We start from the raw sequence: 26832 nt of genomic DNA, 5'->3' as shown, positions 1-26832 counted from the left end.
AAGATATCAGATACAAAACCAAGCTCATGTTTTATCAAGCAGTCATGATCCCCACCTTACTATATGGAGCTGAGACATGGACAACATACAGAAGACATCTCAAGTCACTCAAGAAGTACCATCAAGCTGCCTGCAGAAGATCCTTTGAATCCAGTGGGAAGATAGATGCACCAACATTAGCATCCTCTCACAAGCAAACACCACAAGCATTGAGGCAATGATCATTTGACATGAATTTTGCTGGGCCATCCACATCATGCAGATGCCCAACTCTAGACTCCCAAAGCATGTTTTATTCTCCCAGCTCAGTCAAGGTGCAAGAGGAGGGCAGAGAAAGTACTTTAAGGATGTCCTCAAGGCCAACTTGAAAAAAATATCATATCAACATCAACTTGTGGGAGACTATTGCCCAGGACTGCCCGAAATGGAGGAAGAGTCTGCTGCAAGGATCTCACTACTTTGAAACCTTACAATAAAAACAGGAGACTGAAAAGCAGGAGCAGCAGAAACAGCATGTTACAGACCAAACCAAGAATCCAAAGCCACCCACCCTGTATGGAAACATGTGTCTGAGCTGCAACAGAGTCTATTGTTCCTGGATCAGCCTCATCAGCCATATTCAGACCCACAGATAAAGCAATCAAGAAAGACAATCATCCTCGATTGCAAGGGATTGCTGATGGAGAAATAGCTATAAATCACTTACTTGCTCTTTATAAATGACACCTTAATATAAAATGTGATAAGTGATTATATTTTCTGCTGTCAAGATACTGATCTGTTTAATATACAACAGTAATTGTAGTTTGAGCCACAAGTGCCATCTGATGATAAAAGTGGGGTTGATTATATATAAATCCATACAGACATGCCTCTGAATTTATAAATCAAGAAAAATAACAACATTTCACATTGGACAGCAGTCCTTGTTATTGAGTTCAATTAAATGTTTGCCACAAGGTTTGCACTATTGAGCCTATAAGATGTCAGTTTTGACTGGCAGAATACACTGAGGACCAGATTCTCAGCTCACCTGAAGCCTAGGAATCTATACTATACCTGTTATCATAACTGCATATTAACTGAAATATTTGATTTCAAGACGGTTTAATTAAACCCTATTAAAGTCAATGGACGCCTACAAAAGGATTAAACCTTTACTGAAAAAATAAAGCTAGTACCTGTACACTATATAATATTATTTAGCAATACTGCATTATAGCTTTTACAATATTACATGCTTTAGTTAACAGGATTAATTTTTCCTCTCACTTCCATTGGGGTAAAGCAGCCTTATTCTACTAAAAATCATTAAAATTGTATCCAGTAGGAGATCAGACGCACTGGCTTTCACATAGAAGCAGGGTTATTTTCCAATAATTTGGAGATTCAAGAAGAAATTTATTCAGTAGAATTGAAAATATTGTTTGAAAGAGTTGCATCTATTTTCTGAAGCAACGTAACAAAAAATAAAATATTTCCTAAGAAAATTCTGGTACATTGTGAAAGCTTAATTTCAGCAGCCAAAGGTACATTTCCAATATTATCATTACTCATCCTGGTTTATGTCTGGAAAAGAAATCGAATGATGAATATCATGTTTATTCCTATTTCTGTTTCCTCTCCTTGTTTCCCCTCAAAAACTGACAATGGCATTGAAGTCAAATTAAACATCTGTTTGTAAAACAAACCAGAGTGCTGATGACAGCTGTGGTGGAATGGTAAATGCTCCACAGCTGTCAGGCTTCTAAATTAACAATGATTTTCATTTACCAACAGCAAACAAGGAAATGGTGGCATCTCACCTCCTTTGCTTTTTCACTGCTTGCTGTATAGAAAAATGAAGAATTTATTAAGGACTTGGATGAAAAGGGGGTGGGGATCCTAACAATTTAATCCTATTTCTATTGAAGTCTGAGTAAAGCTCCTTTTACTGGAAGCAAGACTCAGTCTAAATCTCATTTCAGAGCTAGTTTTCACGTATCATTTGAGGAGTTTTCCACCCCCCTTGTAAACATCATCATCTTTCCATATTGTTTTCCTCCTGGCTAACTAAACATATAAAGAGTTATTTGAAATGTTACCTTTTTAATAAAAAGAATCTGTCAACCCATAAAAAATGACCAGCCACAGAATAAAGGAAACATGGACTAAAGGAGGCTTTCCAGATAGCATATGATTTTTAACAACTGTAAACTTTGAACAATGGTTTTTCATTCTTACCTGCAGTTCCTCAAAGCTTATTCAAAACAGGCTCATGTATTATTTACACCAGACTAACTCTACATGAACTTTCAATCCTCAAGTTAAAAAGTTTGAATCTGGAAAAGACCTATTTTGAGACATGGATTAGAATCAACTGTGAGCCCACAGAGAAGTTTAAAGTTTTTTCATATTCACTTGATTTTATTGCAAGTGGGAGTAGAACAACTGTCCATACTGGACAAAGCAGAGACTTTCCAAGTGAATGTGAATTGAACTTGGAATATACCAGCAAACAGTAATTTCAAACTGTGAATGTTTATTCAAGAGAAGCAAAAAAAAAAAAAGGTTACATCTTTATTTGATTAAAAAAAAAAAATCACAAGGCCATAAACTAATTTTACATACACTATTACTAGCTGGCAAACATGGGGCCAACGAACTCATGAATCTTTTCAATTGCACTTGAGTTTTTCACATCAGGTATGCATTTAATTATAATGACTTCTCTAGCAAGCCAGCAGACATGAAGGAGAACTAGTATCAATTCTTGTAATACAGGTAAAACAATTTACCGTATTTACTTGAATATAAGAGGAGTCGTTGCCCCCCCCAGCATGGGGGGAAAACCCCTCGTCTTAAAACTACATACAAGGCAATTGCACTAAATACACTGCCTATCATTAAACTGGTGCCAAAAGCAGCATTTTCTCAGAAATAGAAACCAACTATGAAGCTGATTGAGTACAATCAACGCTGATCATGACTATAAAAAACGTAGCCCACATTGGGCAAACATGCTGATGGGAACGTACCACAAGAATAGGTTAATGTAGCCCATCTGAATAAGACACATGAAAGCCCCCACTAAGTATAGGCCCCTTCACTGCTAACTCTTCTTCAAGTCATGTTGAGCCACGAAACTGTGTACATTTCGACTCCCTCTTCTCTCCCATAGCTAAGCTGTGCCTTTCTTTTCCATTTCCAATTATTCCTGTTTCTTCACCAGCCTTAAATGTCTGTCAAACATCAGCAAAGAGGGCCAAACTATTCACCAAGAACTCCACCGAGTTGCCCCCTCTCTCAGCCTTCCATGAGGTAAAGCCAGACCAGGTTGCCCTGCATCTCATCTGCATATACATTTTTGGATCATCCCAGGACTTGTGACAAGAATACCTAGTTCCAGTCATGAGTGGAGGCTAATTAGCACATGGATTTTTTGTTGTGGGTATCTGGAGTAAATACACATACTGAGTAGTGCTGAGCTATGGGGGCACCATGGCTTGAAATGCTGTCGACTCTGGGGCTGGATCCAGACATGCAGGCACGTGTGGTTTGTGGCACTGTAAATCTCTTTGCGGCGCCACAAACCGCATCAGCTGCACGTTAATCAGTGTTTGACACTGCTAATTTGCTGTGCCAGGGCAAACTTTGTTACCAGGTTTTCCCAGTAGCAAAAAAAGAAAAAAAACCACGCCAAGGTGGCAAGTGCCAGGATAAATGTGGAGATGGGGGAGAAGGCAGCCCAGGGCTCTTCTGTCTCTATGCACTGTGGAGCCCCCATGCTAAGCCCTGCCAGCTGCCCTGGATTGCCTCCTCCCCTATCTCAATGTGCTGCTCCCTGGCAGGCCATGCCACAGGGTGCCTCAGAGCAGGGGATGGCTAGCCCCTGCAGAGGGACCCTGTGCCCTAGCCAGCCCCATCCCACACTTCCCTCCACCCCCCAGAACATGGAGCAGTGTGACAATGTGTCCCACTGCAAAGCACACAGGAAGAAGCATGCACTGGAGCACAAAGTAATGGCACGTTTGTACCGCTACTATTTCTGCTACTGTAAAGGCACACACCTGTTCATATGGACCCAGCCCGGTGGGGCCCAGCCCGGTGACCTATGTGGTAAATCATAAGCCTTTGGCTTTGGACTAATATCATGCATAGTTACAAAAGTACTGCCCAAAAGTGTGTTTATGGAGTACCTATGCTAAAAAAAAAACAAACAAACTTACAACTGTTACAAAAAAAGGTAACGCGCATCAATGTTGTATAAACTAACTGCATGAGTACTATATGAAAATTGCTATAGCTATGTTTCACTTCAAAGTTATTGTTTTAAAATTTGTTCCTTACTTCTATGCACTCAGGGGAAGCAAGGTCTAACAGTAAGGCAAGGTGGAAGGAGCTATCAGGGGAAAAAGTTGGAGGGAAGCAGAAAGCAAAGGCACTATCTGGCCCCCCAGATTTATTTTCCCTGCTGTAGCAGTGGAAGGGGGACAAATCCAAAGTAAATCTCCAATAGTTAGGTACTATATCTGGAAAATAATAACAAATTTATAAATTTTCCATATATCAAATCTAAATATTGGGGAGTCATCTTATAATGAAGGTAATCTTCTATTTGAGTAAATATGGTATTTATAATTACAAATATAAATAATCATCATCTTATATTGAGCCAATTCTTTTAATCCCAATGTGCTTTGAGGGTAGACCAAAGTTTAAGCCCCAGTTCCTTATTTCAGAGAATGTAAATGTGCTAAATAAAGAACAGAGGAAGCCCAACTAAAGGGTACGTGTCTGTACTTACATGGTAGCAAGCTCCCAACCCATTTTCCTGTTACTCACTTTCAACATGCTATATTTGTATGTGTGTTTTCCAGGTGTAAAAGTAGAACTCAGTTTGAGACATCTGAAAATTTGATCCTACATACTGCATAAGTAGTAAGTGTCATTCTTCCTCCACTGATGTGGAGCTACCTCTAGAGCAGAATACAATAGTTGAGTTGCGTACAATTTTACTCACTGGGCAAACTGTTTACTACTGCTACTACTAATACTACAGGAATTGATGAGTCCTTTAATGACTACATTAGAGCCCTGACCCCTTCTTCCTTCTAGCCAGAAAATCCCCTCTACATTCAGCTTCATTAAGCAGAATGTCACTCTACTGAATCACTAGCATCCTGCAGATCAGAATTAGGAATCACTGTACCACAAACATTGAATAAAACAGGGGCTCCAATTCCATCTTCAAATATGTTGCATAATCAAAACGGTTGTGGTAATTGACAATAAATTTGCATGTAAGACCACTTTATAAATTCATAATTACCACACACCCAGGACAGTTGCTGGCAAATCAAGACAAGTGGGCACTTTGAAAGAAGGCTGTATAGCTAAATTGCTCCTAGAGCTAATTGAAAAATTTCTAACAGAATATTCTTCCGTAGGAAATTTGGATTCAAGTAAACTGAAAACATTCCAGCCTAATATGTCAATCTTGATACATACTTGGCTTTAAAATAGTTTATTTTGACCATAATAAAACAAATTTGGCCTTTTCAGAGTTCTTTAAATTTTTATAAAAAAAAAACCCTCAACTTTCCATTTAGCAATCTTGTATTTCCTATTTTTATAAAATATTAAAATATAACCCACAGGTATAACATACATATATATACATATATGTAAACTTTCTGTAAAACATTTCATCTGAATTTTGATTTTCTATATTATACACATACATATAAACATATACACACACATACATACACCTATATAATGTGTATAATATAGAAAATCAATATTCAGATGAAGTTTTACAAAAAGCTAAACATCGACTGACCCAAAACAACATTTCACTAATTTTATGTTGTGGGGAATTTTGATATTCAGCATTTCATTCTTCTCATTCCAACTCAGAATTAAAACAAATTCTTAAAGGCAAATTCCAGTTCTTGACCAGTTCTAGTTGCTCCTGTGGTCTTTACATCAATGCCAGCTTGGGGAATCAGCTTGAATGAATGTTGAATTTGGTTTCTGAGGACTAAACACCAGGGGTCAAATTCACTAATATGCTAAAGCTGCTTTGTGATGATCCAGTATTTAAATGAAAATCAGACCACAACAGTGAATCAGACTAGAAATATTACAGTTAATTGTGTAAATGTGGAAAATTTGGTCATTGTTTAATTGTGGAAAAATGATTAACTACAGTACACACAATTGAAAGTAGGAGCATACTTTATGGGCAATATGCTCTTAATGTCCTGTGCTCTGTTACGAAACAGAACACTATATTGAGTAAGAAGGTTGAAATGTTCTGATTTTGTTTAGAATCCCAATGTGCATGGAATGTAGGGCCAGAGGGACTGTACATATTTCAATAAAAATACACACTTTTGCAATTTAATATTAGACTTGCTATAAATATAGCAGGTGGAAAAGTAGAAATACATGAGTTCTATCCTTCAGTCCTTCCTCAAGCAATTTCTCCAGAGGAGTTTTGCCTAACAAATAGGAATAAGGTCATAAGTAACAATTATGCAATAAATACTGAATTTTTTGTTTCAATTATTTTGCCTTCAACAACAAATACAAACCATACTATGAAAGACAACAATTTAAAGGATTTTAACCATAAGGTTAATAAAATAAGATGTTTGCTTTACAACTCGTAAAACAGATATCACAAAGTGGAATGACTTGTCCAAGGTCACACAGCATTTCACAGCAGAGACAGAAATAAATTATAATTCTCCTGACTTTCAGGTCAGGTCCCTAGCTAGGCAGACCCTTAACTCCTTTAGAAGGTCCATTTAAGGGGAAAATGATGATTACATTTACTCTTAATAATGAGAAGGGAAAACATTTAAAACAATAACTGGTCTATTTTAAAAGACTTATTATAATAATTAAGACTTTACAAAGGACAAATTTCTGCATAGAATATTATTACATAGTTGCATATAAGCATATAGGCTTATAACATATGATCAGCCTATATGCATAATTTAATATTGTAGGCATTTATGTGGCAAATTCTGTACATATTTATGGTAGTGTAAGAGTGAAGTTGTAGTCATGATGATGTAGGGCAGGGGCAGACAAAATATGCCCCACGGGCCCCATTCGGCCCACCAGGCACTTTGATCTGGCCCGCGGTATGCACCAACAAATTGTACCTCATTCAGCCCTTCTGCCCACAAAAAAGTGGGCCTGAGGTGTCTACAGATGCCCCCAACATACCCTATTATGCCTCGCTCCCACCCTCATGGGTGGAAGGGCCCAGCCCCACTCTCACTAGGTGGAAATGCTGCTGCATGTTTCCCCAGTGTCCCACCCCCTCCTAGCAGCAAGTAGGGAAGTGGGGGGAGGGAGTGGGGCTGCACCTGGGCAGGAGCACTGAGCATGGGGCTAGGGCTGGCAGCAGTGTGGAGCTCAACTGGACAGCATGTTGGTGCGGGGGGGGAGTATGGGGACCCCTTCCCACACTCTCCCCATGGTGTGCAGCCCTGGTAGGCAGCAGCAGCAGTGGGTGGGGGGAGGGGGGCACTCATGCTCAGTGCTGGTGCCTGGCTCCAGGCAGTGCTGCACCTTGAAGCAAGGAGCACAGCCACTGCTGGGCCGTCCATAATCACTGGCACTCCCTGCACTCACGCAGCACAGGAAAGAAGCCCCAGGCACTGGAGCCAGCTGGGGTAGGGAAGGCAGCTAGCTCCAGCAGCTAGCGATTTCCTTCCATGCTGCGTGAGTGCAAGGACTACCAGCAATACAGATGGCATGACAGGGACTGCACTCCTCAGTATAATGTGCAGTGCTGGCCGGATCCAGGCACCAGCACCCAAAGCATCCTTGCCTGCTTCTGCACCATGGGGAGATTGTAGGGGGGGTCCCCCCCCCCCCCCCCCCCACACACACCACATGCCTGCACCTCAGCATTGCCTGCATTGACTGCAGGAGAAGACAGTGTGTTCCAAAGCCACACACACTACACAATCCCCCAACATACCCTATGCCTCCCCACACTCACACGCCACCACACTCACATGCACACACCCACTACACATGCATGCACCCCCCCACACCCCACCATACAAATACCCCCCACCCCACTATTACACACATGCGTGCACCCCACCACACACACACAACCACACCCCACACACAATATAAATGACTAAGAATTTATTTTTGAGTTGTTATGCAATTGCCTCTACATACACTACACAAATAAATCACAACAATAATATTTTTTGTAATATAATTAAAATATGTTATAGTAGGTGTTTCACTTTTAGTGTATGATTGGGCTTTTTTCTGGTTCTGAGATGGCAACCCCCGCCTCCCAAAAGCAGTATTTATGGGGGCAAGGAGAGGGACTTCCAGTGGCCAAGGTCAAGGGTTGGGGTGGGACTTCAGGACCCAAGATGGCAACCAGGGAGCGGGGCAACTGTCAAGGAGCGGGGCAACCTATGCAGCTTTCGACAGCTCACCAAACCTTGTGAAGCGGCCCTCCACCCAAAATAATTGTTCACCTCTGATTTATGGTTTATTAGTGTGATAACATTTATGGTCCAATAAAATATATCACCCCAAGAAATCCTTGCTCCTGTATATATTAACTTGAGCCACTTACCAATGTGCATCAAGAACTGGAGACAAGGTATTATGGTAAATGTCAAATGTCCCAGCAAATTGGAAGAAAGATTTTCCAGAGTAAATGATCAGTAATGACATTCTAATCTCTTTAATATGAGCATGACTCCCATTGTTATTACAAAGAAATTCAGTATACCTGTTTACTTACCTATTTGTATTATTAGGACTGCTATCCTTCCGTGCAACGCACACAGCACTGCTGTTAATTATTATAGGGAATTAAGAGCATGGGGCATTGTTTCTTAGCTATGGTCATTATAGAAACCTTTTTAATATTGCATGTTGTACTGAGATTTTTAGTTGTTCTGTCATTTTTGGAGACTGTGGGGATTTTATTTTTTTTAACATGTTCAACTAATCAGGCATTTGAGCACTGTTGTGATGCAAAGACCTGGATAGACAGACAGAAAGACAGAACCGATAGCTATTTTTTCAGAACTTTAGGGAAGTGCTAAATGAAATCCAAATGTAATAAAGTTCCTTGTCATGGCCAGCACTTTTGATATTTTCATTTTACTGGAGCTTATTTATACAAGTCTCTTACAGCTTTTCGGGTGCCTTTGTGGGTGGGTTTTATGGCTGCTTCATTTCCATAGTGTGTGTCTGTGGGTCTTTTTCTCTCAGGGGTTATCTATTTTACTTAGAAATCCTAAAGACAATATTTAAAATATTTGTTTCCCATATTAGTCATACTTGATATCAAAGAGCATTTTGAAAAAAAGCACCCACAGGATCACATACCAAAAGACTCAGCTAGGGCATCTATCAAGGTAGATACCTTTACAAAACACAGGAAAAGCACATACCCATGTTAAGGAAAATGTAGATCAGAGGTTTGTAACTCCTTTCCCCTGTGTTCAAGCAGGCCCTCTTCTGTGGGCCACAAATCTCCACACTCCCGTGAGAGCTGGGCTTATGCTTGCTGCAGATACCCAGCCCATGAGAGAGCAGCAGGAAGTGCTGCAGAGGAAGGTGCTGTGTAGGGACAGGTAGCTTGGCACAGCTGTATGCTGCCCTATTCTCTGTGCCGCTCTAGGCTGGGTTGGACTTTCCCCACAGGGAGTCAAACTGAACTGAACTGGAACAAAACCTGAGCCATTATCTGAAAGTCTCTGTTGAACCTGAACCAGAACAGAAGCACAAAAAATTCTGGTTACCAGTTCAGAATAAGAGTTCAACCAAACAAAACATGCCTGATTTGGTACATTCACTGGCTCCACCAGAACTAGAATCAGAATCAAAATGAACACATAAATAAAACCAATATCTGGGAGGATTAAGGATTTATGTATGTTGGGTTTGTACAGGCTTCTATACTCTGCCTTCTTCAAGGGGTAGGCCTGGGAAGCATTAAGCAAGGATTGGACTGGAGGCTTGCTTGCTGCTTCCCTGTGACAGGGGTTTGGGTCAACATACGGGAGAGATGAACATACAACACGTATGAGGTGATACATTAATACAAGACAGGCAATATAGGACAGATTTGATGTTTATCAAATGGTCTTTACATGTACAGTATAATGAGAACATATATGCAAATGTAAAATGAAGTAGGACTATGTTTGGAGAAATAAGGATTAATCTGTGAACCCAAAATTGGCGCAGGAAGATAGGAAATAACAAGATTACAGAAAGACAGGAAAAGCAGAGTACCTCCCCCATGTTGCAATGCTGAGCCAGCCTATGTAGGTGGCGGGCGTTAATGCATCTGTAGTGGCTAGGCCTTCAGGGCCCCAAGCAGAGCAGAGTGCACAGTGGAGCAGCCAACTAGCCTAGTCCAGGCCCTGAGAAGCATAGAAGTCAGTGAGCAGGCTCTCTGAGGTCCAGGAAGTCTGAAGGAGCCTTCAGTCCAGGCAATGTGGAGCATGGTATGTGGGGGGGAAAGGCTCATTGGAGAGGGTGTTCCACTTCTGGGTTGGCTCTGGAGGCCCCTGCTTCCCAGGGGATGAAAAATGTTTGAACACCCTTAATGTTAATAATACCTGGTAGATTATATATATAGCAGGGAAATTACCCTATAGAAGAGGGAGCTTTTAGGGTAATGCAGGGAGGGTATCACTAGTGAGTGCTGCTAGGTCACCAAGACTGAGGCTGATTAGAGAGGAATGTCAGGGAGCATGGGGATAGGTGGTGAATGTGATGGAGTAAGAGATTGGTGGGGGGATCCTGGTCCCATGATATGACTAGTAATTGTTGTTAGAGAGACTGGGTGTGGGACTGATTTGTGTGATAGGAGCGAGAGTGAGGCCATAATGGATTGGGCTGGACTCCTGATGATGTGAAGTTACATGAGTCGTCTTGTTGCTTATTAAAAATCAGCATCACATTCCATTTCCAACATGGGTAGGGAACAAGTCAACCCTATAAGGAGATATTTCAAATTTGATTCCACAAAAAATGAATCAATATGTCAAGTTGAAGGCTTTTCAGTAGTGATGAAGGGCAATCATGCATCCAACTTGGAAAGGCACATACAGAGGCATCACCCAAAACAATACACTCAACTTTTGCTTTCAAAAAGGAAGAGAGAAGAAGAACCTGGTGCTGAATCAGAATTACAGAAGAAAGAGTCAACACTCTCAGTGCAAAGTACTTTATATTCACTTTTCATAGGAAAACAGTTCAAGTAAATATTGATCAACTGAAACTTGTAGATGCTTGTGTGGAACTTGTAACATGCAATGGAAGGCCATTCACCTTAATGGAAGATTCAGGATTTAAGAAGATAATTGAGCCCATAATTGAAGGTCTTAGAGGGAAAAAAGCAATCAATGCCTAAAACCTGAGACACAATGTTGCAGAAGCAGCAGCCAATATGTGCAATGTAATCAGGGATGAAATAATAAATAGGCTCATTTGCTTGAAGTTGGACTGTGCAACCAGAATTGATAGATCAATACTTGGAATAAACATCCAGTTCATTGCTGGGGGCCAAATTGTTCTGAGGACTCTTGCAATGAGGGAGATTAAAGGGAGGCATGCCTCTGAGTACCTGAAAACTTCGGTCATGGACACTATTGCTAATTATGGTATTAAGCCCATGCAGCTGTAGTCTGTAACAACAGACAATGGATCAAATATGGTAAAAATGTTGCAGCTTATGATTGAAGATCAGGAAGAAGATTGTTCAAGTGAGTCCAGGTCATCTACAGAAGAACAGCAGGATGGAATGAAGGACGAGAAAGATGGATGCACAAGAGAGAAAGACAGACTCATGGAAGAGCTTGAAGATGCTGGAAATTCTTTTTCTGAAACAAGTTCACCACGTCTTATAGTTAAAGGTGCTTGCTGATCTGCGCACACACTGCAACTAGCAGTTGATGATGCTTTGAAAGAACAGTCAGCTGCTCAACTCATTGCAAAAGCATGCTATGTAACCAAAAAGCTAAGAAAGCAAAAAATAATAGTTCTAAAAAAGTTAAAATTGAAGAAACCCATCTTGGATTGCCCTACAAGATGGCACTCAACTTGTGACATATTGGAGCGATCATTGGAACTGTGGGGGTTTTGTCAAGACATGGCAATATCAAACCATGACCTTCACATCAGTGACAATGACTGGATATCAGTTCAGGAACTGACAGCTGCTTTGCAACCTGCCAAAGTGGCAACTAAAACATTGCAATCTGAACAGTTTACCCTTGGGGATTTCCATGGGACATGGTTGAAATGTTAGCTGGAAATCTCAAAAACAGCAACACAGTTTTCTAGCAAGTTAGTAGGCAGCATTAAAAAAAAAAAAAAGGGAAAATATCTTTTTTTTAAATGAAGTGATACTTGCAGCTATATACCTAGATCCTAGGTATCAAATGGTGTTGTCTGACATGGACAGAACTAAAGCCAAGTGTCATCTCATGTCAACATGTCAGAGGATGGGACCTTTCGTTCATGGCAATGGCATGAATGTAAAATCATCAGTTGACTCTAATCTGCATACTACACATGCAGAAATGAATGATGATGACTTGGAATCATTCCTTCAGTCAAGAGAGAACTTGAAGCAGCAAGAGTCACGGTCTTCTGGCACCCAGTCAAATAGGACTGGCCCATTTCTGGACTCATTTGTGGATGAGCCATGATTGAATAAAGATGTAAATATTTTGAAATACTGGGAGACTCATAAAATATCTAGATTTTTTATGAGCTGTACCAATTGGCTCAGGTTGCCTTGTCAGTGCCATAAACTCAAGTAAGCACTGAACAGGCATTTTCTAGTTTAAAATTCATATTGTCACCACAAAGATCCAATATGAAGGAGGAAAACTTGAAGGATGTTCTGTTAATGGGACTGAACAAAAATTACAGAAAGCTGTAATATTGAGTTCAAAACAATGCAAGTCAAGCATGTTGGAAATATGATAGGCTTAAAATCAGTCTGTTTAAGATCAATAATTCTTTGTTTCCCTAATTTTATTAAATCAGTTGAAAAATATATAACTTGAGAAGTTAACTAATCACAGTGACAGTTCTGTGATTATTTACTAAGTCCTTTTCCTTTCCTTCCTCTTTAATATTGATTTGGTTACTTCTTCACCTGTTGCACATGTTTCTGGTCATGTGTAGACAAAACAAGGGGTGTGCGTGCATGACACTGTAAAGCAGGCTAAATGCTTTTTCACCATTTTAATGATGTCTGGTGTTTGCACACCTCAGTGGCGTATTATGCATGAATTCCAGCCGCTGTAAGAAATAGGGAGGTGTAACGTGCCTTAAATGACTTGGGGTGCAGCAAACTAAAACTCCTCTCCTCTGAGAAGTTTTAGTTTGATGCCCCTATAGCTGCAGAGTGAAGCACCAGGCTCTGTGCAGCTCTATGGATCTGCAGGAAGCCCTGGAGACAGTCTGGCAGCAGCCCAGGAAGGCAGGCTCTGCCCAAGGAAAGTTGCAAGACTGATCTCCCTCCGTCCCCACTCCCGGAGCCTGCCTGCCTGTCCAAGCTGTAGAAGGGCTGGTGCTTTCCTCCATGGTTGCAGTGCCCCCCAGGACCATGCAAGCTGGATACTTGTGGGTAGGTGCCATTGGGGGATGGGGTGCCACTGCCAGAGGGAATTGCCAACCTCCTCCCTGCAGCCCAGAGGCTACTCTGCCTGCAGGCAGCTTACCCTCCCTTCCCTGCAAATGGAGAGGCAGGTAAGTTGGGGGTGTGCATGACACGGAGGTTTAGATTGACCCTAAATTGAAGCAGTGTTTTTACAAACCGCCCACTTTAATTTAGGGCCCTCATTTCATCTACACATGCCCTCTGATTGTATAATTAAAATTAAACAGTACATATAAAATAAGTATTTATTTGTTAAGTACTTAGAATTTATTTTTTGTTCCATGCATGCTTCATAGTACTTATTGCTGACACTTAGTTGCAAGTTTTCGACCTATTAGCTTTCTCCATCCCACTGTGCAAATGACCATCATTAAAAATAACGTACCTTATTTAAACTCTCTCACGTGAACCGAAACTGAGCCGATTGATTGTGCGAGCTGAACCTTTATTGGCCTGAACTGGAACCAAACTGGAAGAACTTCAGTTGCAGCTGAACCTGAACCGGAACTGAACCCCAAAATTTAATGGTTTGAGCCTTCTGCTTTCCCAGGCCATTTTCATTAATGATAGGTCCATTTTATAATACAATAGAAGAAAGTGTGTGATCCAGTGATCAGAGACTCAGTTTTTCCACTGACATTGTGAATGTAGGAAATTCATAAAAAAAAAAAAACAACTTCCTGTGCCTATGTTTTTCTATCTTTTATATCTTTTAAGGGAATTTTATTAAATTGGGCTAAGTACTCTCTGAGCATCCCAAAGTTATGCCACTTGAGGAAAAAAAAATAAACTCTGGACCATGTTACCCACCTTGTGTTAGGGTAACTACTAGGGCTGTGCAAAGCTTCGGTCACCGATTCAATTCGGCAGAGATTTGGCCTGATTCAGTGGCCGAATCTCTGAATCCAAACTGAATCAGGAAACCCTTTAATCTCTCTGAATTGAATAGTAATCCTCCGAATCGATTCAGAGAGATTCGGACACAGACACAACTTTAAATATTTTTTCTACGTACCCCAAGGTACCGAGCATCTCATAAACGCTGAGGTGGTGGGGTGGATGGAGCATCTCACAGGAATGCAGGAGGGTCCCCAGCACGCTTAGCAGAAGACCCAGAAGTGGACCAGAAGCACTTCTGGTCCACTGGGGAGCGTTCTGTGCCCCGCTCCCCCATACCTCCCTGGCTCAGCAACTGGTGCCTCCTGGGTCTGGGGGAGCACCCAAAGTCTCCCTGCAGCCAATTGCCAAGCCAGGGAGGGAGCAGGGGGCACCCCCGTGTGCTCAGTGATGGACCCAGAAGTGGAATGGAAGTGCTTCTGGTACGGGTCTGCTGCTGAGTGTGCTAGGGACCACCCCCACCATGCTCCTGTAGGATGCTCCATCCGCCCCACCATCTCAGCATTCATGAGCCACCTGGTACCTTGAGGTATGTAGAAAAAACATTTAAAGCTGTGTCTGTTTCTGAATCATTGAATCTTTCCAAATCTTTCCCAACCAATTTGGAGGGTTCTGATTCAATTTGGAGAGAATAAAGGGTCCTCCTGATTCAATTTGGATTCTGAGATTTGGCCACTGAATCACGCCGAATCGAATCAGTGACTGAAGCTTCGCACAGTCCTAGTAGTTACCCTAACACAATTTGGGTAACACTGCCCAGAGTTTACCTTTCTACATACCTTGAGGTATGTAGAAAAAACTTTTAAAGCAGTCTATGGCCGAATCACCAATTCTCTGAATCAGCATCAAATCTTCAAATTCAGATTTGGCCAAATCAAATCGGGACAGTGATCTGAATCAACGAATTGAATTACTGTCCCCAGTTTGGGCTGAATCCGAATCAAATATGGTCTATTTCACACACCACTGGTAACTACAGTCTCCTCATATGTAAAACAAACAATTTGAAGTTCTTCAGCATGCCAGGATGAACTGCACCCAGCTTTCCCCCCATCCCACCCAGAGCAGGGATACAGCCCAGGTGTCTTGTCTAGCCACGACGCTGCTCATCCCACTCTAATTGCAAGTCACAGCTGTACAGGCAAGAAATAGTATTAACTCTTAACATATGACTGCTCACAGCATGTTCTAAGCTTAACACTGCTTAACATTCCACAGATTTAGCATGGTATAAGTGCAACATGTAACTTCACACTTGCAGTTTTATCGATAAGAAGATCCTGAAAGTCCTTGCTCATTTCAGTGAGAAACCAAAGTGGCCCAGACCCTCAACCTACAGGTGGGCTTAAAACTGGAATCTCTGCCCTACACAAGTACTATCCGTGTCCTACAGCAGTAATATTTTCAGTTTTGTTTTTGCTCAATTTAGGGAACAGAAAAAATTGAAGCACAGTAGAAAGTTATAAAAGGTCTTTATTCTAAATATTTTATTTTGTCATTCCCAATAGAAATTAAAACATATACATTTTCCTCAAACCAACAACCAAAAAAAAAAACTAAATTCACTTTGACTTTGTTTAATATTATTTGTGTACCCCTGAGATCCTGACATGCTATCTGTAGTTTGTTGGTTGGTTGTTTCATAATGTAGTTCTCCTCTACGGGTTGGGCTTTCTGGTTTGACTTCATGAATTCTGGGTGCTGAGAAAGAAATTCTTGGATACTAGAGGTACACTGATATATCAGTGCCATATCAGTTCGGCACCAATAAAAGGAAAATTAACATGACTGGCTATCAGCTTTTTTTGGCCGGCATAGCCGATAATGTCACTGATAAATATAATTTGCTTTCTGGCAGGGACCCCTGGATGCTGCATGCATGCTCACAGCCAAAGTATGCACGTGGCCAGAAATGCAGCTGGGCAGCATACAGAGCAGCACCCTGCAGGTAAGTCTGCAGAGGGAAAGTTGTGGGGGCCTTGATCTGCCCCCCCCCCCACACACCATGAGGGAGGGAGTGGGGCAGGGGCTGGGGGCACCACCAAGCCAGGGTGGTGAATGGGACCCAGGGCCAGGGCAAGAAGTGGGACGGAGCTGTGGGCAGCTCAGCCAGGGGGTGGGGCCCAGTCAATTAGGCCCAGTCAATCAAGTAATTGATAGACTGGGCCTGACTATAACAGAAGTGGGCAAAATATAGCCCACAGACCACATTTGTCCCATGAGGCCATTGTATCCAGCCCACGGGGCCCCTAAAAAATTTAGAAAATTAAATATTCATCTGACCTTGGTTCCTGTCAAAAATGATAGGAATCAAGGGCAGTAGGACCCATGTGGGCTCCCACAACAGCAGGGCCCGGCTGGCCCAGCCAACCCCAGCTGGCAGCCACAGCCAGGGCTTCTAGCCTGGAACCACATGGCTTCTCCGCATGAGAACTGCAGGTAAGCGGGGAGGGGAGGACCCCAGGGCAAAAGTGGCCCAGGGAAAAGCTGAGCACAGGAAGGGAGAAAGCGGCCTCCCGCCTGCCCTGTGGCTGGCGCCCCGTGCTGCAGCTTCTCGCAGCCCGCATGGGGCTGCCTATGCCTGATTTGGGCTGTGAGTGGCCGCAGTGTGGGGTGCTGGCCATGGGGTGAGGGAGGGGCCACTTTTCCCTGGGCTCCTTCCCAGCACAGAAGAAAGCAGCCCCTCCCCCGCCCTGTGCTGCAGCCACTTGCAGCCTATGCTGGGCTGTCCAGAGCAGGTACAGGCAGCCCCAGGCAGGCTGCGAGCAGCTACAGCACGGGGCGCTGGCCACAGGGCTGCTTTCGCCACCCCTCCCCGCACTCAGCACCACCTTGTAACCAAGGCCCACTGCCAGCCTGGGTCCTGTGCTGGCTCCGGCCTCACCCATCAGGGCTGCACATGGCAACAGCAGCTGCGGCTCCACCACTAACCACATCAGGCAGCATTTGCCACCGTTGCCTGTGGGCTGCCCAGTATGAGAGCTCTGAGCAGGCAGCAGCAGCCAACATTGTCCAGTGCGGCAAGTGGGGGAGCTGCAGCTGCTGCCACCAACTGGTGAGCCCAGAGCCAGCTTGGAACCCAGGCTGGCAGCAGAGTCAGGTTACAAGCTGGTGCTGAGCATGGGGAAAAAGCAGCCCCTCGCTTACCGCATGGCCAGCGCTCTGCGCTATAGCCACTTGCAGCCTGCGTGGGGCTCCCAGTGCCTGCTCCAGACAGCCTTGTGTGGGCTGCAAACACCTGCATCAGGCAGCGCTGGCCATGGGGTGGGCAAGGAGCTGCTTTTCCCCATGCTCAGCACCAGCTTCTTCCCCACCAGTGAGCAGGTGGTCAGGGCTGTGCATTGCCCCTTTCCTGTACCATAGGGCTGGGGGGCACAGGTAGTGAGTGGGCAGGGAGCCAGTGAGAGCACGGGGCACACACCGGTGTCCCAGGACCAGCGCCAGCAGGGCCCAGAACAGGGTGGCAGGAGCACAGGGTCCCAGCCAGCAGGGGCTCTATGCAGCTGGGCCAAATCCCCCTTCTCCCGGCTGGTGCAGCCCAGACCCCTGCCAGCCTGTGCCCCTCTTTGGGTCCCACCAGTGCTGGCCCTGGGACATTGGTCCCAAGATGGTGACCAGGGGGCGGGGCACCTGTCAAGGGGCAGGGCTACCCATGCAGCCCTTGACAGCCTGCCAAAACTGGTTAAGTGGCCCTCTGCCCAAAATAACTGCTCTATAGGGAACGGAGGTGGCTGCTGAGTGGTTGTGTCCCTCTGCAGCACACTGCCTGCCAATAATTCCCTCATTTGTAAAGAGGAGTACAAACCTGTGTACACCCAGGCTACACTTATTTGATAAGCTTTAGTTCAAATGCCCCTGCTGTCATTTGTGTGTGCCAGGATGCTGATCCCTTGCATGAGACACCTGCAGCTCTGTCTGCTCCCCACTCCCTGCTCCAGCCTTGGTGTTCCATTCGCCACCCTGGCTGGGCAGTGCCCCCAGCCCCTGCCCCACTCCCTCCCTCACCATGGGTGCCCGCCGTCTGCCACCCTCCCACATCCTTTCTGCTCCACTTACCTGAAGGGAGCTGCTCTCCATGCTGCCCGGATGTGCTCCTCTAAATTGGTTATTAAATTGGTATCAGCTGTATTGGCAATGTGTAGGGGGTGCACATGGGTGCACATGCACCCCCTGAGATTGGCTGTGTCCCCCACTGAAATTGGCCACTGCTGCCAGCATTGTGTGCTGGCAGTCGCTTCTAGCCACACACACCCCCACACACACACTGCCAACGGCATCTGCAGGTGGTCACTGATCACTGCTCAGTGCTCACCTCCCCCCCCACTGCCAAGACCACTGCAGCCACCTTCAGGCAGTCCCTGCTCAGCCAACCCTTGCTGCCGACATCACCACAGCCACCTGCAGGCGGTCCATGCTCACCGTCACCATGCCTCTACTGCTGACTCCACCACCTGCAGGTGGTCACCATGCCCCACAAGCCTCAGGAGGCAGGAGTCATTCATGATAGGTCAATATGTCTAGTGAATAATTGGCTATCAGTATTGTCCAGGAAAATCTTTATTGATGCACCCTTATTAGATACCAAAATATTTCAGTAGGCACACATGCACAGATATGATCCCAGAACAGGTGAAAAAAAGAGCTTACTTGAGTTTGAGATTTTGAGTTCCTTTGAAATATGTTAAGTTCTCTAATGTATCAACTTAAAATTGGATGCAAGCCCAAAGGGGACAATTATATGCAAATCAAAAACCTGAAGTTGTTAGTTTGACATCACTCAGACACAATAGAGGTTGGGAGAAAGACAGATGTCAAAAGATGAAGCCACTCATCACTGGAGCTTGATCATTGGATCAAAAAGATCTGTTCTAAGACTCTTTTAAGATGCTTTGGAAGTCTGCACTAGGTTTGCTACCAGCATAGCCAACCTGCCAGTGACATGATTTCCCAGTGAAGATTGTTTAAAAGAATACAGGCAGTGATATTCTGAATATGTCAGAGCTCTTATTTGAAAGAACCTATGCCACTTTCAAGTTGTTTAACCCTCTGGTGGCTACTTATAGCCAAAAGAAGAGAGTTAATAAACCATGAGGAAGATTAGTTATGCAGAAGTGAACAAATTTCATGCTTTCCCTCAAAAAGAATAAAGCATTCTTTTAGACATAGTTTCAAACAGTTTTCCCAGGAACAAGCCCAGAAGCAATCTTAATATAGATATTTGATATAGGAAACAAGAAAAGTAACATACCCTGGATTTGCATCTGGTGGTTGTTTAAGTATCATATAGAGAGAAGTGAAAAACTTGTAAAAATGGCATTTATCATATGAATTACACTAATTACCAGAAATGTCAGTTATTCTCTGATCCCACTAAAGTACTACATAAGGTTTATTCTTTTAACGGTAAATTGAATATGGAATCTATCTGAACATGACCAGTGTTTATTACCTGAACTAGTATACTCATAAACCTGACCAGATGCTAAACAAGAAAAGGATAATTTGCATCCTGCTGTACTTAAGATATGCTAACAGGCTAACAAGTTTTTAATTAATTTCTGAAGTATAAATATTAAGGCTGTGTGAAGCTTCAGTCCCCGATTCAATTCGGTGAAGATTCAGCCCAATTCGGTGACTGAATCTCCGAATCCAAATCAAATCCCCCTGCAGCCAATCACCAAACCATGGGAGCTGGAGGGGTGGGGGGGGGACCCAGCGCTCACCCTAGCAGACCCGCAGATGGACTGGAAGTACTTCTGGTCCACTTCGGGTTCACCACTGAGGACGTGGAGGCCCCCCACCATCCCCCTGTGGGATGCTCCATGAGCCCCAACATCACAGTGATCATGAGTCATACCTGCTACCTCAAGATATGTAGAAAAAACTTTTAAAAGCCATGTCTATGTCCGAATCACTGATTCTTTGAATCAGCATTGAATCTTCAGATTTGGCAGAATCAAATTAGGGACAGTGATCCAAATCAACAAATCAAATCACTGTCCCTGATTCGGGCTGAATCTAAATTGAATAGGGCCCCCTTAGCACACCCCTAATAAATATATATTTATTCAATAGTTTTCCCACTATGCATTTTAATATATACTAAGCTAAAAACATTTACAGAATTTTCTTGATTATTATAATCTTCTCTATATACTTTCAGGAAACTGGTTTACTACATGTTTTCCTTAGGTTCTGAGTATCAGGCAGCTAACTTTGCTGCCCAAAGATGTAGGGGAAATAATGCTGACCATACACAGTTGACCCACAGGAATACGATTAATCATTCAGCTCTGGAAACTTAGGGAAAAGAGTAGTTTGAGAGGCTATCCTCCAGCCTAACTAAGTGTAGCCTACATACACTAAGTCATCCTTCTTCCTTTTTAGTCAACTTTGTTACTCATACTGAAATCCATTCAGTGACAGAATTTAAGACTTTTCTTTTCCAAGATCATTAAGGGTAGTAGTATCATTATCAAAACAAAGACCCATCTTCTGAGATTAATGGAAATGTCAAATGCTCTCTCCGCATATGAAAACTATATCTTGAATGCGGATGCAGAAAGGAGGACACAAGTAATTGAAATGAAGTGCTATAGACAACTGAAAGATACTGTATTCAGTTTACAGGACAAATCAAATCAGAGACAAGATTACTGATGCTGTTGGAAAATATATGACCCTCATTGGCAGTTCTGAGAAACTAAACATAACAAGACATCCTTATTTTGTCACCCTTCCAAGGAAGAAGTAAACAGAAGGAGAAAAAGGTTGACCAAGGAAAACACTGATAGACAACATTACTAAATGGACAAGGCAGGCCAAAATAGACCTTCTTTATTTGGACAAAGATCATCAGTAATTAAGTGAGGTCATAGACAGCCTATTATGATGGTGCCCTATGACTTTGAAGGTGATGGGAACCTGAAAGAATGACTTGTCAATAGGGTTAATCACCAACCTTTTTTTTCTTGCAAAGACAGAATACCTCTTCAACTTCCAAAGCATGCAGGTAATATTTGGCAATTAGAAGTTGCAACTGGGGAAAAGTCTTTAATTAACAATCAGTAGTGATGTCTAGAGGACTGCTGGCAGTCATAAAAAACCCTCAATATTAATAGATTTCATTCCACTCAGCATCTGTTAAAAGAGTAATTGAGGCATAGTAAGCATGCGAGGGAAAAGGAAGCAAGAAGAGAGACCATAGCTTGACTTACTGAAAAATATAAAAGTATGGACTGATTATAATGAGTCTCTTCCCTCTGGAAGCTTCTCCACTTCTGAGCTATGATAAAGAATCTATCATCATCCATTTCAATAGCTATAAAGAGAGATTGCTTTGGCTCCCATGACTAGGTTCACTTCCAGAAGCTCCAGCCATGACTTCAGTCATCTACTGTAACCTGTGTTAGGACTTGGAGAGTACAAGCCATGATCCAGCAAAGCACTCTAACTTATATCAATTTAAAACACATGCTTCTGTCTCACTGAGTTAATCTCAAGCCTAAGTCTCAGTGAAGTATTTTGCTGCTTCTGGGCTTCATTTAGTGTTGCATATTTTCAGTAATAGTTATCCATTGCAATACTGTCTTGGACAGTGGTTTTCAAACTTTTTTTTTCTTGGACCACTTGAAAATTGCTGAGCGTCTCACCGGACCATTAATAAACTATTTTTTGTTCTACAAATCAAAGCACACAACTCATATTTTAATATCAGTAGTCTTAACTTACAACTACAGATTTTGTCGATCGTTCTGCAACCTTTCTGTGGACCACCTGAGTGGAACTCGCAGACCAGTGGTGGTCCACAGACCACAGTTTGAGAATCTCTGGTCTAGGAGGATTGAAAGAGTTCAAGGAGGCCAAATCTTCAGGCTCCTGTGATGCAATAATTCAGTGGGAGTAAGGTAACTGGCTGATGTGGTCCAGATGTAAAAGTTCAACATTGCAAGTTTATTTTATGCAATTTAAAAAGGATTGATACTTGTATTAGAAAGCAAGGTACTGCATGTGTAGAGGGGGGCGGAAAGCAAAATTAAAATACATACTAATACTACACTCAAAATGTAGTTAAAATATGCAGTTACACAGCAAGCTCTCACACTTATTCCATCCTCAAAGATTTTCTTGCTGAACCTAGAATCCTGACTTCCATGCAACAGATTTTTTTTCCAGACAAACATAATATAGACAGTGACTGGACAAGTTTGATATGACTGCTGGACAAACGTGTGTTGGAAGACATCTATCTTTAGGAGGTAATAGATTTTACTAACAAGGAAAATAAACTCAGTGCTCTAAATAGACTAAAGTTTTGTCTCCTTTAAAGTGGTGCAAATCCCAAGCTAATTTCCTAGAAACCTCTGAGTTTAGGCTTTAACAATGACACCAGCAACTTACCGTTTCTTTGGAGATAAGCAACACTTAACTGATGACTACCTTATCTTCTTGAGGCCTGTTTTTCTTCTCAATAGAATTGTTAAAGTGGAAAATACAAAATAAGTTTAAGAATGCTAACATTTGGAGGAAATTATCAGAGTAAAATCCTAAAGACTGATCTACATTTCCTCATTTGAGTTAACTGCACTCCATCATATGCACAAAAAGGGAAATAAGCTCACACTGTTAACAGTTGCTTTCCTCAGAGTTCAAGGCATGGAAATGTCCCTGGGATGGTTTTGGACAGAAGTCTTTGTAATAATAGATGTTTTCATGCTGTCATTTTTTCATATCATTAAAAGCTCTCATGGTTGCCAGAAGTGTTGAGAAAATGGTGTCCAGCATATCTGTGAGTATATGGGATGCAACTGTGGAGAGGACTAACTGTAAACCCTATAATTTAAATGTGCTCAATGCTTTACATGCAAATGGAGAAATGTAAATAGTGTTAAGGTAATGCCAAAAGCACATTAGTAATTGCTATGTGTGGTACTAACCAGCCTTGTATTGTGGTGGAAATGAATGCCATTATAATGTTAATCCCTGGCTCTAACAATTCACAATAAAAAGCAGCTGCTTCATTCTGAGATGTTTCATTCTGCCTTTGAATTATTCTCAGGACTACAGCAAGTCAGTTTCACTTTTTAATCAATGAGCAATTAGTTGGGGCAAGTATATATTTTCTCCTGAACTTCTACCCCAAACCAGCAAACAACCAAGTGTTTTATTCACATTCACCAAAACATAAACATCTAAAGTATTAAAACAAACTTCAAAATACATTCCCATCAGACAGACATGGTTTTCCATCAGAACCTACATTTTGTGAAATACTGAAAGCTTAGCAGCTTTGAAACGGTTCTGCATTTAGGTGACATAGTATAGAACCTAGGGCTGCTGATTTAGTAGGTGGTTCTCTCTCTCCCAATTAATATCCTACAATAAGAGGCAACCTACCGGTGGTGGCAATGGGCTATCTTTATAGCAGGTGTAAAACCAAATTCACTCGGACCACTTTGTATCCATGAAAGAGCCCACAATACTTATTGCAAGGAGAGGGTGATAAATAATTAAGATGTTCTGGTGAAATTCCAACTCAGTTGGATTTGTATAGCACGGTTTGGATAGGGATGACCCTGCCTCAGTCAGGGGGTGCAACTAGATGACCTTTAGAGGTTCCTTCCAGCCCTACTTCTCAATGATTTCTATGAAGTAATACTACTAATTATTAGTACTGTAGTGTAATTAGAGGCCCTTAAGGCACATAAGGGGCCATTGTGCTAAGCACTATGCTCAAGTAATGAAATGAGAATCCTAGCTTGCAATCTGAGGATAGCACATATCAGGGGATATAACAAAGGACAGAAAGAACAAGCCAAGAGAAAAAATTATTATTCATTTAATAAGTAACCACCATACATCATCTGACCATCAATTAAATGTTTTTTCCTGCTGTATGTGGAGAACATATAGCCACATATCTTATGTCATTAGAATGAAACACTACCCACTACTTACCTCAATGCCTTCAAGAAATAAATGCCCAGAGAAAGAAGAACTTACTCAAATACAGTTCACATGAGAAGAAAGTGATGCTGGTGGCAAAGGGAATCACTTCCCTGCTAAACAACTCACTGACATAGACTGAATCTACCCGAGATGCTGATGGGCCTCTTAAAAACCTGTTTGTTCAAACTGTTCTTAAATCAGCTTGGCTGTAAACCAGCCCTACTAACACTATACTTTAAAAAGGTGTTGTTGTAAGTCTAAATCAGGAAATAAAAGTTTATTGCAAACACATTTAGCTGCTCAGTACATCTACTGTCCTGGGTTATGTTGATCAAATTGAAAAAAACAACTCTGGCATCACAGATGGACTTGAAGACCTTGACACAAAATTAAAACCCTGATTTTTACCTCAGCATCAACTTGGCTGCCAGCATTATGGGCACAATGTTCTCACCACAAGTTCAGAAGTCAAATAGTTGATATTCTATGTGAGTGTGAGTGGGGATCACAGTCTGACTGGGGAGTCAGTTTTGAAGAGGTAAAGTATTACTAAAGCCTGGTTCCAAATGTAAAAACTAATACTGCCTCACATGCATCAAATCAATACAAAATTTCATGTGTAAATTTAATCCACATAAAAATACTTACTTCAAAATTACACATCCAGTACCAGCAGGAGGTGCTGTCCAGAAAACTTGAATGCGTGTCCTCCTTCTTGGAGTACTCTCAGTAACAGCAACAGGACAATTACTCATGAACTGCGTTTCTTCTTCATCTATAATCTAAAAAATATATAAGATTTCTTATATAGACAATACCTAGAGAACATTTTATTTTACCGTCTCATATAAATAAAAATTTTATTTAAGTGCATCTTTTTAGATTACCAGTCTTTTTTACAAGTTGGGGTGTCACAGTCTTTTAACCTACTAAGAAAATAAAGAACTAAAAGAAAAGTTGAAGTTCTAGGTTAAGTGAAGTTGCTTCTTTCTGAATATGGCTGAATATGTAAGGTTGGGTTGACTTCTTAAATTGCAGCTTCACATAAATGTTTAAAGAGATAACAATAAAATATGAAACATCCTTCCAGTATTTATCAATGGGAAATGGAACATATTCTATACCATAGTTCTTGTTTTAATCAAACTTTCAAGTACACCTAATTTTTTTTTATTTTTTATGTTCTACAGAAGAAGTGGGTACATCCACACATGCAAGCACCATGTGGCCGCAGGTCCAAGGGGGAGGATGCCATCACAGGTTGCAGCCCCCACTGCCAGATTGCAGCAGTGGGTAGAGGGTGCAGGAGCCACTCTAGGTTTGGGCTGCTTCAGGGGTAGTGTCCTCACATACCAACTGGTTGGGCCTCAGCTCAACTCCTGAGGGCAAGTAACCATGAGCAGTTCACCAGGACAGCTTTTTATACAGCTGGGGTAGGGCACTGACATATCAGTGCTGCTCAGTGCCCCACATCCTGGTAAGTGAAGGGGGAAGAGGCAGCTCTGATTTTTCTAAGACAAAAAAAACAAACATAAATGCCAAAGCGTATAGATATTTAGAATGCATTTTATTATGATGATAGAGACACTGGTAGGCTTCCAAACTGCTTTAAAATTGTAAATATATCAATAAAACATTGCCCAACTGATCCCTCTCTGTATTCTGTATAGTGGCATTCCATTTTAATTGTGGAAGAACACAGATTTGGGTATTTTAATGAGAGAATTGGGGGGGGGGTGTTAATCAGGGAATTTTCAAATTTTATACAGGGAACACTTGTCTCTACTAGTGAGACAAGTGGTGGGTCCTGGGCAAAGGAGCCTGGGCAGGAGACCCAGCTAGAGGGCAGATGTGGTGGTTGACCTTCTGGTCATTTGGGGACAGGAGGATTCACGTCAACAGTTCAGTGCAGGCCACTCCAAAGAGCACATCTTCTGGGCAAAAGCTGCCCAGATGGCAGAGCGGGGACACCAGAAGACATGACAGCAGTGCTACCTGAAAGCCAGCTCTGCAGCCACAGCCCACTGGCATCTGGCTCAGAAGTGCTGGCAGCTCTGCTGCAGTACTTGTACCACAGCCCAAGTGGCCACATGGTCCAGGTCTGGATCTGGCAAGTGTACATCCATGGCGCTGCAGGTCCAAGGGGGCAGATGCTGCCACAGGTGGCAGCAGCCCCCACTGCCAAACTGCTGCAGTGGGTACAGGGGCCACTCTAGGTTAGGGCTGCTTCAGCAGTACAGCTGGTACAAGGGTCTAGTGTCCCCATATACCAAGCGGCTGGGCCTCAGAAGCACCCCCCCCCCCCC

The 26832-nt window shown here is 42.5% G+C and overlaps 1 protein-coding gene across 1 annotated transcript in view; it reads right to left on the bottom strand.

The window, feature by feature from the left end:
- Positions 1-26832, bottom strand: part of SPON1 (spondin 1) — a 465900-nt gene that overhangs the window by 355162 nt on the left and 83906 nt on the right. Inside the window, exon 3 of the mRNA XM_019519535.1 lies at positions 25175-25308. Within this exon, the coding sequence (XP_019375080.1) occupies positions 25175-25308 (134 nt within the window). The remainder of the gene's footprint in view (positions 1-25174; positions 25309-26832) is intronic.

The sequence above is a fragment of the Gavialis gangeticus genome, unplaced genomic scaffold, assembly GCF_001723915.1.
Source record: "Gavialis gangeticus isolate Ggan-Ray unplaced genomic scaffold, GavGan_comp1, whole genome shotgun sequence".
Taxonomy (NCBI): Eukaryota; Metazoa; Chordata; order Crocodylia; family Gavialidae; genus Gavialis; species Gavialis gangeticus.
The sequence above is the reverse complement of the archived record's forward strand: the minus strand, read 5'-3'. Positions and strand labels throughout refer to the sequence as shown.